General features: G+C 35.5%; 1 protein-coding gene across 1 annotated transcript in view; it reads right to left on the bottom strand.

The window, feature by feature from the left end:
* Positions 1-9,036: 9,036 nt before the first annotated feature.
* Positions 9,037-15,503, bottom strand: part of LOC105512698 (glutathione S-transferase C-terminal domain-containing protein) — a 48,094-nt gene continuing 41,627 nt past the window's right edge. Inside the window, exon 6 of the mRNA XM_011943264.1 lies at positions 9,037-9,892. Within this exon, the coding sequence (XP_011798654.1) occupies positions 9,849-9,892 (44 nt within the window). The 3' untranslated portion in view covers positions 9,037-9,848. The remainder of the gene's footprint in view (positions 9,893-15,503) is intronic.

Below are 15,503 nucleotides of genomic sequence, written 5' to 3'. Positions count from 1 at the left end.
CAATGAGATACCATCTTATGCCAGTTAGAATGGCGATCATTAAAAAGTCAGGAAACAACAGATGCTGGAGAGGATGTGGAGAAATAGGAACGCTTTTACACTGCTAGTGGGAGTGTAAATAAGTTCAACCATTGTGGAAGACAGTGTGGTGATTCCTCAAGGATACAGAATCAGAAATACCATAAGACCCAGCAATCCCATTACTGGGTATATACCCAAAGGATTATAAATCATTCTACTGTAAAGACATATACATACATATGTCTGTTGCAGCACTGTTCACAATAGCACAGACTTGGAACCAACCCAAATGGCCATCAATGATAGACTGGATAAAGAAAATGTGGCACATATATACCATGGAATACTATGCAGTCATAAAAAAGGATGAGTTCATGTCCTTTACAGGGACATGGATGAAGCTGGAAACCATCATTCTCAGCAAACTAACACAGGAACAGAAAACCAAACACTGCATATTCTCACTCATAAGTGGGAGTTGAATAGAGAACACATGGACACAGGGAGGGGAATATCATACTCCAGGGCCTGTTGTAGTTTGGGGGACTAGAGGAGGGATAGTATTAGGAGAAATATCTAATGTAGATGACGGATTGACGGGTGCAGCAAACCACTGTGGCACATGTATACCTATGTAACAAACCTGCATGTTCTGCACATGTATCCCAGAACTTAAAGCATAATAATAAAAAAAAAAAAAAGGAAAGAAAAAAAAGAGTATAAGGAACAGACAGTTAATTTTTGTTAAGCAAGTAACTCTCAGAAAGGTGCTATGTGGGGAAATGCTAAAATAGAGGACACTCAGTCTAAACGCTAAGTAAAAGAAAAACATAAGAAATAAAACAGAATGAACAGCTATAAATATGCTGAACTTTTAAGATCTGAGTTTCATATTTAATTCAGTTTGCCACTATGTGGTTAAGTCAAAACGGACTTTCAAAGCAAGCTTTTTCTTCTGCCAATTTGTCAAACCATGTTAAAATACAGATGATGTGTATAAACAAACAAAAAAAAATCTGGGCCGGGTATGGTGGTTCACACCTGTAATCCTAGCTTTTTGAGAGGCTGAGGTGGGAGGAATGCTTAAACTCAGGAGTTGGGAGACCAGCCAGCAAAACGTAACAATATAGTATCTCTATTCAAAGTTTTATTTAAATTAGGTAGGCATGGTGGTGGGCCTGTAGTCCCACCTACTCAGGAGGCTGAGGTGAGAGGATCACTTCAGCCCAGGAGACTGAGGCTGCAGTGAGCTACAAATATGCCATTGCATTACAGCCTGGGTGACAGAGTGAGGTCTTGTCTCAAAAATAAATAAAATAAGATCTGTATTCTGATTGTAAAGGTAACACATACACAAAAAATCAGGGGTAAAAAATGTGGAATACCAAAAAACAAATAAATAAACAAATTAAATAATATATTATAAACTACACCAGCCAGCGAAAGCTATTATTACAAATTTTGCTCGCAAAATTGATACCAACTCTGGGGATTCTAGAAAGAGAAAACAGCAATTGCAAAGGTGCAGAGGAAGGAAATCATGAGACTTTCAAGAATCTGAAAATAGAAACTTGGACAAAAAACTAGCCAGGTGAGGTGGCGGGCGCCTGTAGTGCCAGCTACTCGGGAGGCTGAGGCAGGAGAATGGGGTAAACCCGGGAGGCGGAGCTTGCAGTGAGCTGAGATCCTGAGATCCGGCCACTGCACTCCAGCCCGGGCGACAGAGCGAGACTCTGTCTCAAAAAAATAATAAAAAAAAAAAGAAAGAAAATAGAAACTTGGAATAAAAACCTGGGAGGACAGGGAAATAGAAGAAGTTCATGAAGATTCAGTTGATCATAAACCACATCTTCCAGCTGTAGATCCATAAAATGTGGTTACCATGGGTAGGTTAATTTTATCCATGCTTTACTAGCTGCTTCCTTTATCAGCAAATCGTCATTGGTACATGAAGACTGCCCCTCTGCAGATCTAGCCTTATGATGGCCTTCTCCTCTTGGCAGGAAAGGAAAAGTGATGTGTGTGTGTGTGTATATATAGTACAGTATATTTTTAAAAATAGCTTCCTAGTTTCTCTAATTAAATAGAAATGATTAAAAATAAAATATTGTTTAATAAAATTTGTAAGTAGATTATTAGTTGGTATAAATTTTTGTATGTTTTTACTAAATGTAAAATAATTTTCTCATTTAAATTAAAACATTTTAGAAAACAAATGTAGTCTCATACTTTCTTTGTTCTGTACTTGTTTTATAGAATGGTTTATATGAGAATAATATATTCTATATTCTATAAAATAATGAATAGCTTATATCAATTGTTGAATAGCTTATATCTCTTATTCTTATATTATTTTCATATAATCTATTCTATAAAAATCATACTTTTATTTTTTGTTCCATACTTGTTTTATAAGATAGATTATATGAGAATAATATAAATCCTTAATAATTTTCTCGAGGGAAGAATAAATCATAAATAACACCTTATGACAGCTAGAAGTAGGAAATAAGTCTTAAATTAACCATGTTAACATTTAAGTAAAAATCAGCATATCTTAGCCAACTATAATATATATATTTTGAATGCTAATTAAACAATTATTGTGAGTTTAACTTAAAGTATGCAGTCTAATACTTTCAAAGGAAGGAAATTAAAGCATTTAAGGAAGCTAAATTAAGCTTTTCATTATTGCAAACCTCATATATATAAAAGATGTTTTATTTTTCTTACAAAACAAAGATAATCTCCTGTACTAGTGAATATGTAAGAAAATAAAACAATAAGCCTGATTATCTCTAAGGTCTCTTCAAATTCTAAAGGAAAATGTTTAAACCTATAGACTGCTAAGAACTAATTTTCAAAACAATAAAGCCATAATTCATACTATGTATAAAAACACATAGACACAGATTTAAGAATATAAAAATTATTATACTATTTCTTCTCGAAACATTTTTATTTGTGAAACAAAATGTTTTTAAGTTAAAAAGGCAAAAAACTAGAATTCTTTCATGAAAAAAAAAACAAAACATCATTTTCTCAAGATGACACTTCGAGAAATTAAGTGCTTGTTTTTTGAAAGACTGACCCTCCCTAACCCCAAACCCCAGTTCTAAGGGCACAGAGAAGAAAAAGACAAAGGAAGCTATTATTGTGAATTGTAAGGGAACCAGTCAGGCTGGTTTAAGAAATGGACTTTAGGGATCTTTCAATATAGTTCATTCTAGTCCACCAGGTTACAGGGCTGAAGGAGAGACACAGGTCCATAGTTTTTTTTTTTTTTTCAATATGAGAGTCCATGTTAAACTGTTTTCTGTCTTCTTAGATCCACAGTCTTAGCGAATTTGTTAGAATGTGCAAAAATGTAAATAAGTAATTTACAAAAGAAAAAATGCCACTAGTCAAAAAATTTGTGAAAAATATGCTCAATATCCTAATTATCAAAGAACCAACCATTGAAAACCAGTTACCATAACTCACCAACTAAATGAAGTAACAAAATTTTTTTAATGAAACAATTCTAATGTAGATAAAAGTCAGTAAAATTGGTTCTATCTGCTTAAATTAAATTTAACCTTAAGCTGACTCCTTACATATTTTATGTTTGACCTAAAGGTTTCTCCATACACAGTGAACTGTAACCTAACTGGATGTATAAATAGACTATAACTTACTCCTATAACAAGTAGCCAAGTCTCAGCCAATCACCACATCTAAGTTTCAGCCAATCACAGGCGGTCAACTCCTCAAGCCCTATTCAAATTCAAACACCCAGCTGTAACCAATCCAGCTGTTTCTGTTCCTCACTTCCATTTTCTGCATATCACTTTCTTTTTTCCGTCCATCCATAAGCTTAACTGACCATGTGACATTCAGGAATCGCTCTCAACATATTCTGTTTTGGGGGCTACCCAATTCATGATTCATTATTTGCTCAGTTAAACTCTGGTAATTCAATTTGTCCAAAGCTTTTCTTCTAACTTATCATACTTATATACTGGAACACTGGAAAAATGCTAGGGAAAAGCAATCTGATTCAAAAAAAAAAAAAGTCAAAAACCTATTCATGCTTTTGGGACACTAATCCATCTTCTGAGTATAACTTTTAAAATAATAAAACAGTATAGGAGAAAGTATCTTTCCATGAATATAGTCACATCAGAGTAATTTAAAACAGCAAAATGTCAAATGCAACCTCAATGTTCCATTAGAAGGAAATAGATAAATTAAGGCACATATATTCAATGAAAACATGAGAGAGAAAGGCATATTTTAAAAGCCTAAAACTCATATCCTATAAATCTATAAACATGAGCATAATTTACAAGGGTGAATTTTTACATGGGTATTATAACAAAAGTAAAATTAATTAAATAAGAAAGAAAAACACAGATGACTCTAAGTATCTATGCCAATCATTTGCTTAGATTAGCTCGTCTTAGATCCAATCCCTGCCTCTCCTTGGTTCTATTCTGTACAGCAGGGAACTACATTTTTCTCTTTCCCCTGGTCTCTGGGCTTCCAGTAGTTTTGACCAATGAATGCTATTAGTAAAAGGATGGAGGGTATAAGGAGGGGATCCCATAGTGTCTCCAGCAGTAGTTCCATCTCATTTGTGACTAAAGCTTATCCAGACAGTCCTCTCCGTGGTTCCAGCTTTTGCCACATGACCTCAGCTCCCCGGTTTCGGTAACATTGCCTCCTGCCAGCAGCTTCCTGCTGTTGCCATTCTCTGGGATGAGTCACCATTCCTGGTTTGGCTTCTAGAGCTTTCATCATCTATATAATTTAATATCCTGTATTAAATTATCCCTGCTTGAAGTATTTAGAATGGTTCCTATTTTCTGAAAGGACCCTGAATGCTAGAGTATCTCCAATTAATGTAAAAGGGACTGTATTAATCTGTTCTCATGCTGCTATAAAGAACTGTCCAAGGCTGGATAATTTATAAAGCAAAGAGGTTTAATTGACTCACAGTTCCGCATGGCTGGGGAGGCCTCAGGGAACTTACAATCCTGGCGGAAGGGGAAGCAAACATGTCCTTCTTCACATGGTGGCAGGAGAGACAAGTGCAGAGGGAAGTAGGGAAAGCCGCTTATAAAACCATCAGATCTCATGAGAACTCATTCACTATCACGAGAACAGCATGGGGGAACCGGCCCCATGATCTAACCACCTCCCACAAGGTCCCTCCCGCAACATGTGGGGATTACATTTTGGATTACAATTCAAGATGAGATTTGGGTGGGGACACAGAGCCAGACCATATCAGGGACAAAGATCATTGATGACAAATACATTGAGATACTTGTTGAATAGCTTATATCACTGTGCATATGCACCTGATTTTCATGGGAACTTGGCTTTCAAGGAGCCCAACCTCAACAATGTAGCAGTCTCCTAGATCTCTTATTTGTGCTGTTCTAAGATTTGAAAGAAACTAGTGCACCCTCTAAATGAAGGGTTACACTTTCTAGAGAGTTTTCTTCCAGTCATTGAGTACTTGAGACAACAACAAATAGCAAAACTCTGCTAAAAATACGTCTAAATATTACATTCTAGGGGAGTTACTAGGAATGCACATACAGTAACATTGCTACCTTGAGACAATACTGATCAAATGAGTTTTACCTTGCAAGCAGTTTTTCAAATTTTAAATGAGTGTTAACTCATGAGTCAATTTAGTGGGTCATGACCATTATTAATTAAATTAATGGGATTAAATTTATTAAATTTAAAAATAAATTATAATAGAATGTAAGAAAAATACCAAGGTGTAATGCTTTTAAGAGGGTAAGATTCATAACATAAACTCTTGTTTCTGTTATACAGTACATGTGTACGTGTGATTGTGGGTGCATGTGAATTGAGTTGTAATAAAAAATCTATATCTATGTGCAGATCAAGGTAAAAAAAATTTTTGAAAGCCATCATACTAGTACTTTGCCTAAACTTAAAGATACAAAGTGAATACAAAACACCTCAAGGTTTTCTCTAAGTGAGGTAAGTTAAAGAAAAATGTCTTCATTTGTTGCACAATGCTAGTTTATTGAACATAAAAATAAGAGAATATGATCAGCAGAACCTGGCAGATTACCCACCATCACTGATGCTAATTGTTAGGAACTGAATGTGTGCCCCCAAAATTATGTTGAAGGCCTAACCTCCAACATGACTATATTTGAAGACAGGACCTTTAGGGAGGTAATTAGGGTTACATGAGGTCATAACTGTGGGGCCTTAATTTGACAGGACTGGTGTCCTTATAAGAGAAAGAGACATAAGGAGTGTGTGCACACAGAGGAAAAGCTGTGTGAGGACACAGCAATATGGTGGCCATCTGCAAGCCAAGAGAAGCCTTGCCAGAAAGCATCCCTGCTGGCACCCTGATCATGGACTTCTAGCTTCCAGAAATGTGAAAAACTTAATTTCTATTGTTAAAACCACCCAGTCTGTGGTCTTTTGTTATGGCAGCCTGAGCAGAGTAATTATCCCACATCTTTCTCTAAATCTGTTGCAGCCACTCATAAACGAACAAATTCTTACGGAGTTTAAAATAAGTATGGGCAACTGGAGAGATGTAGTATAAATTAGCATTTATATAAGACTACACTTAGTATATCTGAGTTGGATATATAATGGTAACATAAAATACATAAAAATTCATTTAATTTCTGATAGATTAATATTTTTTCTATAAAACTTGTTCACTTTTTTGCTAATATAAAGCATATATAACTAAATACATTATTAGGTGATCAGTTGATATTAAACATGTAATTTAGAGGTACACTGTTAAACTTTTGATGTGACTTTCTGTCCTTTTTATAAATTATAGCCGCCCCTCTTTAATTTTCATCACTGCTAAAGAAAAAGATTAACTGCTGAAATGTTAGGAAATAGGTATAAGGAAGAATACAAACAAATCCAAACAATGATTCTGAAACTAATTTTTTTTTTTTTTTTTGTGACCAATAATAACTCTAAGATGACTTTAGAAGTGACCCTTGAAATTGATGGGCTACAACTACCTCTGGGGAAAAATCAAAGTATTACTAAACATGTATTTTTTGATTCAATGTAAAAGCAACATAAAAACCTTGGAATGGCTTGATGAGAGAAATGTGTTCAGAAAACTCAAAAGAGTACAAATTTGATTCCAAATTTTAATGTAACATATAACTCTGTATACCTCAGACATAATAGCTTAGATTTCTAAAAATACCAGAGTAACTGTGTTATGTTTATAATTACTCCTTTGGTACAAAAATATGATACATGATATAGTAAAACATTGAAAAATGGTACGTAAACTGTTGCTTGTGGACACATAAGGGCAGCATAGTGTAAATGGTGGTTAAGACAGTCTGGCTCCAGAGGCCATGCTTTTAAATCAACTCTGCATTTTACTAGTTGTGGGACCTTGTGAAAATAACCTAATTTCTCTATACTTCAGTTCTTTACCTGTACAATGGGATGACAACAGTTCACACATCATTGGGTTGTTAATGTGTGCTCTAGGAGTTGATATTATGATAATGTTTCCCACACACTAAGCACTTTATAAATGTTAAAGACAGACATACATAAAGGCTGAGAAGAAAAATGCTTAACTCTTATCTCCTTAAGTATAGTTATTTCATTTGCCTTTTTACTTATTTCTGCTTTGCTTCATCCTTATAGAGATATCTTTCACGGTGGAAAGATGAAATAATAAAAGGCTTCATAACAGACAAATTTCTAGAAGGATACTAATATCCTCTGCACTCTTAAATTCTGATCTGCTTATGTGAAATTTCCAAGTTGATGAGCCATTTACAGTAAAAAGAGAAACTGTGACAGCTTTCATATGGTACAAAAACATTTTGATGTTGGTTCCTAATGTCTGTCTTGTTCATTAGGTAAATGAGGGAGATATCATGCTAGGTGTTCAATAGGTACAGTTATTCTTAAGCTACTTATCTCTAAAATATATTTTTTAAGTGAGATACATTGTGCTTGTCTGGGGAGAATTAAGTCTCTTCAGATTGAAAGCAGCTGGACTGACTAATTGACCTTTCAAAATCTAAATTTGTTTTATTCAGAAACATATAGGAAAGACTGAAATGAACACCATCCCCCAAAAGGTATTATACTCAAGAATAAAACTATTCAGGGAAATTCAAACTACCTTATCTGAAAGAAAAGCATGAATCAATTTAAAACTGAGAATCAATTTTTAAAAGCTTATGTGGGTCTGTAAGTAAAAGAAGCAAAAAGTTCATCAATAGAAACCAGTCACTGTAAATAGCAACCTGGAGCTCTGAAATGTCAATTTCACACTGCACTAAGCATATCCCACCAAACACGACCAATCTGCTGTTAGGAAAAATATCAACACCTGCTACTACATTCCTTGAAGTAGTAATAGGTCAGACACATGAACCAGGTCAGGTACAAAACTGCATCCACTTAGACCTATCTACCCAGGAATCATTTTCCATTTATTTTAAGTGCTTATCACTTTTAAATCAGATGTGTTAATGAACCCAGAACAAATAACTAACTCCAAATAAATTGTAGTTTGGTTTGGTATAATTAAATGCTAAGAATATCTTTACAAAGCTTTGGGGAGAAACTAAATGAGTTAGAATATATTCATTTAGAATTTCAGGCTGATGGCCAAAATACATAACCTATTGTTATAATCTGCCACTCATATGCCTCCTTCAGTTAGGTGCCCAATCTGAATCATTCATTAGGTAATAAAAATTATGCAAGGGAAGACTGACTATTTTCCATATGAGAAGTTCCTTTGGAACTTCTTGAAATCTGGCCTGAGGGACAGAGGATTCACACACTTCCAATCTGACAACAAAGACAAAAAATGTGTTGCTGTGTTACTCAAAACCGCTAAGGAATTTTCTCCCTTTGGGAGAGTTGGAGTGGGGAGACCCAACAATATCCAGTCCCTCCCTGAGAAGAGAAAATGAGGGATGTCAGTAATGAGCAAATAAAAAGCAGCTCTAGAAATAGAATTTTCAAATTCAAGCAGATTTTATTGAGGATGACAAGCTACACAGACACAAAAATGTGGCTTCAATTTAAGGCACAGAAAGGTTAATGAGCCCCTGACAACTACAGATAATTTTCTCTTTCTGTTTTTTGTTAAGTTTCTTTCCATAATATATCCCGCATTACTACATCCCAGAAGTAAATAGCAATACAAGCCAGTAAGTCAACTTCATGGAAATGCTAGGTTTTTACTATATTAAGAAAAAAAATGATGGTCAAGGAGGAGTCAGTAAAAAATGCTGTAGTCCTTATGTGAAAGACAACAGGCAGAGTCAAATAAAGGTTTGCAGAATCAAGGAGCCAAACACTACAATAAATATAGTAAATTTAGTAAACGGTGTCACAGCCTTCTCAAGAATTATCAAGTAAGATAATTCTACTATTTTAATAGACAAACCACTGGTCTCTGATACTCATACTCTAGAATGTCACTTATTAATGTCCATAGGGCCAGATAATTAATAGATTGTAACAGTATTGATGCCTCTGTTCTCTCCAAAAGCTGTTTTTAGAAAATTACATTTGAAAGTATATTGAGTCCAAGTGATGGCTGAAGCCTGTAATCCTGGCACTTTGGGAGGCCGAGGCAGTTGGATCACTTGAGGTCAGGAGTTCGAGACCAGCCTGGCCAATATGGTGAAACTTCATCTTTACTAAAAATACAAAAATTAGTTAGACATGGTGGCAAGTGTCTATAATTCCAGCTACTTTGGAGGCTGAGGTAGCAGAATTACTTGAACCCGGGAGGCTGGGGTTCCAGTGAGCCAAGACTACACCACTGCATTACAGCCTGAGTGACAGAGCAAGACTCCATCTCAGAAAAAAAAAAAAAAAAAATTTTAAAAGTATAATGAAATATACAAAATTATTAGAGGTTCTTTGTCCAGGAGTTCTGAGATCATGGAAAATGGTTTTGGTATCAAAAGAAAACAATGCCCCATAACACCTCCCACTTAAAAAACACTGTAAAGTTTGGCTTTAATTATTTAAAAAATAGATGATAACATTAAAGCTTCTCAGTGAGCTGCTCTCAACTGGACCAATCCATCAATAGCTGGCATTACTTCGTAAACTATTTTTCTGACATTCACTTGAAATTCCCTTTCCACATTCATTCTCTCTAGTCCATTTTCATTTATGCTGTTCCCTCTCACTAAGATACTTTACATTCTTCTTTCTTTTTAATCTAAGGTTTACTTTGATTCAAGGCCAAATTCAAGACCTGGTTGACCTGCTTGGACCCTTTCCCAACCGAGAATCAATCTCCCTCCTTTCTGGCCTTTCACAGCATCTACCACCTCTGTCTTTCCAACTTAGCAATCCCTTAACAAACAGAGAAATTATGTTTTTAAAATGCAATGCAGTTGGCAAAATCTAGCTGGTAAGATCAAAGTCTCATAGAAAAGAGAGGATTAAGAGAAAAAATTATGCTTTTAAGCATGTTTTCTTAAAAAGAAAAGTTTTAAAAGGCATCTATTCCAAAACAATATAGATTTATTGAAGTTACCAGCTCCCACAGGCTTCCAAATAGAAAACCCTGCAGCTGAAGCAGATTCTCCCACAGTTTAATATTAGGGGGCTTTATCTCTTGTCCTGGAGGCAGCCCTTATGGACTTGGAATTCACTGTATTTTATACTTGAATTCTCTCTCTTTTTTTTTTTTTCTCAAATCTTAGCCAAATGTTCATGTCATTAACTGATCAAATTACTAGGCTGCATAAGGTACAGTTTTTTGGACTGGTCTTTTAAACACTGCAAAGGTAGAGAACACATAGGTTTCCTGTCTGTGCACCGCTTCTCAGATCCAATGAGCCAGCCTACTAAAGAGGACTGGAAAATAACTACCAATTTTGTATTGCTTTAGGTCACAATTATATAAGACTGAATTATCTTGAAACATTGGCTTTGAGGAACCAATGTACTGTATTGTATTTCACTAGCTATTCCATTAAAAAAATAAGTGTCATTGTATTCTATTAATCAAAAAAGTCCATTTTTTGTTTAAGTCCACATGGATATTTACAGATATTCTAATTTTGGTAAAAATTTTTAAAAATCAGATCTTAGAGATAATTAAAAATTTTAAATTTATTTTCCTCCTTTGATGACTCATGGTGGTCACATTCAATATTATAGTTTATAACTCCAATTGCCTCCCATACTATTTTCCCCTGCAATTCATTCATTATTTCATTTCAGTATTCATTAAATCTCTGCCTTCTTTGTGCTGGTGACTCAGCTAGACATAAAAGTTACAAACATGAACAGTTGATGCCCTCAAGGAGCTCAGTTTGTTCAAGGAGGATCCAGCTGGTAAGGGCATCTCCTTTATTGAAACTAAACACAACAACTAACATTTAACCCTCCAGGAGTAAGAGACAACTGGACCAAGAGCCTCCACTTAGTCCCTTGAGCTTCATCTCTCAAACTGGGTTCACTTGAACTATCATCACCACCTTCATGCTGCCTCCTAGAGGTAGGTTATTCTTTTAATAATAATAATAATAAATATTCCTGGGAATTCTGTTAGCACAATGTAGAGAGGCTGACATTTTAAAAAAGGCTTTTCTAAATAGTTAAGGTAGAATAAATAGGAAATTAATAAAAATATAACAAATAACATGTAGCCTAAACAAATTCTGAGATTTCTGATTTTACCATTACTAGCTGACTTATAGAGCTTAGGCTCTATGTTGTTTAACCTGAGACTGTCATACTCTTAAGAACTAACAGAAGCTGCCTACTTCTGCTATAGTTGTCTGTATACAAAGTGGAACTAAAACACAACACCTATGGAATGTCTCAGCTTTAAGAAGAACATATTGCTAACTGAAATTTAAAAAGCAAATTATATTCTGCAGGCAGAAGTATCTTTAGCAAATAAAGATTAATATATTTATTTTGTTAAAGAATTCAAATTGACAAGAAAAATGGTAAGTCAGATATTAAACAAAATACCTGCAAATATCCAACCTTGTGATGATAAAATAATACAAAATAAAACAATGAGTTTTCCCTATCAGCCTGTAAAACTTACAAAAAGTTGAATGAATTAATGTCACTGAAGGTGGAATGAAGCAGAGGTTATTTAACATTGCTGATGGTAAAATAAACTAGTTAAGCCCTACTGGAAATCAGTTTAGCAATATGTAATACTAGTAGCAAAAATTTCACATCCTTTAACCCTATTACCGCCCTTCCAGAGTGTATGAAGTCATTCTTGCACTACTATAAAGAAATACCTGAGAATGGGTAATTTATAAGAAAAGAGATTTAATCGGCTTGCAGCTCTGCAGGCTATACAGGAAGCATAGCAGCATCTGCCTCTGGGGAGGCCTCAGGAAGCTTCCATTTATGGCAGAAGGCAAAGTGGAAGCAGGCACATTACATGACGAGAACGGGAGCAAGAGAGAGTGAGTGACGGGAGAGGTGCTACACACTTTTATACCACCATATCTCGTGAGAACTCACTAATGTGAAGAAAGCACCAAGCCATGAGGGATCTGCCCCTATGACCCAAACACCTCCCACCAGACCCCACCTCCAGCATTGGGGATTACAATTCAACATGAGATCTGGACAAGGACAAATATTCAAAAAACTGTATCACGGGGAATAACTGAAAGTACAGAAAAATCTATGTGTAGGATGTTTTCACTGTAGTGTTATCTGTGGTAATGATAAGTTGAGAGCAACTTTATATTCAGCTCCAGTTAATTCAGCAAAATATATCAAATCTGTTTGGTGAGATATTATGGAACCATTAAAAATCAGCGTTTATATTAGGGGTACTTGTATTATGTTTCAAATTTTTAAAATTAATTGTTTTAAAAGCAAACACTATAAACATGTGAAGTAGCTGAATTCTTTGATACTTTGACATTAAATGGCAAGTTCTATCTCACTGTATAATAAAAAGAAAGTATAGTAGGAACACGTATAAAGGCCTAGTAAAAGCATTTGTAAAGCTACAATATATTTTGGCTCATTAGTTTACTGCTTTTTAAAAAGGAGGAAATGGTTCATTTATATTGAAATAGTCTTGTTTTGACTATAACCTTTATATTCTATAGGCACTCAAACCTAACAATGGCTTCCTTGTAATACAGAATCAAGGGAATATATCTCCTTGTGAAATAGGATGGGTACAATGTAGCATTTACAATTAAATATAATAATCACAATTGTAGCAGAAAAGCTCAGCTGACATTGATGATTTCTACTTTTTGATACCGAGATATAAAAGATCTTAGCAAGAACCTATATAACACAAACTATATGAGAAAAGATGAAGAGACCACAGAATGCAAAAAGAACATTTGTGTGAGAAATACACAAAATTTGCTGTTCACAAGTAAAATCTTTGATTTCAGAGTGAGTGTTTTGGCCAATGATTTCCAGAATGTGAGCAGAGTTTGAAGAGATGCTTCATAGTCTTCACACACAGGAACATTCAGTAAGTGTAAAATTACTTGATATAATTGGCCAGATGGTATTAACAGATTAATGAAAACAATAAGGTAGGAAAATGTTAAAAGGAAACATATTCCAACAACAATGGGTAGAATTCATTTTGAGAACGGGAAATGCTTAATACATTAAAGAGTTTTATATGCTGCTTTTAATCAAATGAATTAATCAAATTTTAAGCCTCTTAAGCAATGACTCCAATAAAGGGTTATTGTAATTCTTCCCCCTGTCTAAGATAATCACCTTAAACAGCAATTTTCTATAACAGGTATGGTCACTGAAAGTAATTTTCAGAGAATTATAGTACGAACTGAAATAAGTTATGCAGGACAAACTACTCTTCCAAAATGCTTCCTCTAATATGGCCAAACTCCAGCCCCTTAGGTTAATACATTTCAAATTTTATTAATTTTGTAGGCAATAGCAATGCTGATCGGTGTAACTTCACACACAACAAGCGATTTGCATAGATGCTATAAGTGGTGACTGTGACATAATTATGAACTATAATGCATGTAGAGCTAGAGTTCTCAACTCAGCTGATTGACCGACAGTGTGTCTTAATTATAAATTACACAATGCATGTTACTTACTCTCACGAGGTACCTCAAATTTTCTGATTTTAGGTGATTTCTAATGTCTCTCCTGGCTCTGAATTTCCACAACTACTCTGTCAGATATCTGCAAGAGTATTTGCCCTTTCAATTTAACCTGCTCTCTGCTTTGAAGGTTGGTCTGCATGGGCTACTCAACTGGCTTCCTTGCCCTCTCGCATACCGATGGTTTTGGTCAGTGAAAATCTGTGAAATAATAAGATATATAATATATATATATACACACACAAATATATATATGTATGTGTATATATGTATATACGTGTGTGTGTGTGTGTGTGTGTGTGTGTGTAGGTCTCTGCTACCAGTCCCTGACACAAATTTCCTAAATTCCTTGGGATTTTCAAGGTGATAGGAGTGTCTTGCGTTCTAATGAGACAACTCTTCGGTGGACTTCTGAACAAGGGGTAGTCACCAGAAAGACCAAGACATGATTATAATCTGAGAACTTCAGACCCAGTTCCCATTCTCTGGAGAGGGGAGAGGGGATGGAAATTGAATTAATAATCAATCATGCTTATGTGGTTAAACCCTCCATAAAAATCCCTGAAGCAGGGGGTTCTGAGAACTTCTGCATTGGTGAACACAGCCATGTGCCAGAAGGGTGGCACACCTCAACTCCACAGGGACAGAAACTCCTGTGCTCAGGACCTTTCCAGACCTTGCCCTGTGTATTTCTTCATCTGTTGTTCATCTGTATCCTTTACTACATCTTGTATTAATAAACCAGTAAATGTAATTCAAGTGTTTCCCTGAATTATGCGAGTTATTCTTGAAAATTAGTTGAACCTTAGGAGGGTGTCATGGGAACCATGGCCAGTGGTGGGAACCATGTGATATGGGTACATGTCACAACCTAGACCTTGTGACTGGCATCTGAAATGGGAGGCAGTTTTGTGGAACTAAGCCTTTAACATGTGAGATCTAACACTATCTCCAGGTAGATGATGTCAGAATTGAATTGGAGGATACATACACTGCTCATTTCTGCTGGAGAATTTCTTGATGTGTGGGGAAATCCCTTCATGCATTCAGTATCAGAAGTAATGCGTTGCTTTAGAGTATGAAAAACACTTTGGTTTTTCCTCTATCTCAAAGAAGTCACAGCAGGAGATCAGATAGTAAAGGAGATATAGGTCAGGGAATTTATTCCTCTGGCTCTTATGCCCGAGAGTCACCTAGAGCTCCCTCCCTGCCTCCTTCCCTTCCTTCTTTCCTTCCTAGACAGGGTGTCACTGTTGCCCTTGTTCTCTCATTGCCTCCCTTCCTTCCTCCTGCCTTTCCTTCCTTCCTTCCTTCTTTCCTTCCTTCCTTCCTTCCTTCCTTCCTTCCTTCCTTCCT

The sequence above is a fragment of the Colobus angolensis genome, unplaced genomic scaffold (genome assembly GCF_000951035.1).
Source record: "Colobus angolensis palliatus isolate OR3802 unplaced genomic scaffold, Cang.pa_1.0 Scaffold217, whole genome shotgun sequence".
Classification (NCBI taxonomy): Eukaryota; Metazoa; Chordata; class Mammalia; order Primates; family Cercopithecidae; genus Colobus; species Colobus angolensis.
Note: the sequence above shows the minus strand (reverse complement) of the source record. Positions and strands in the feature narration are given on the sequence as shown.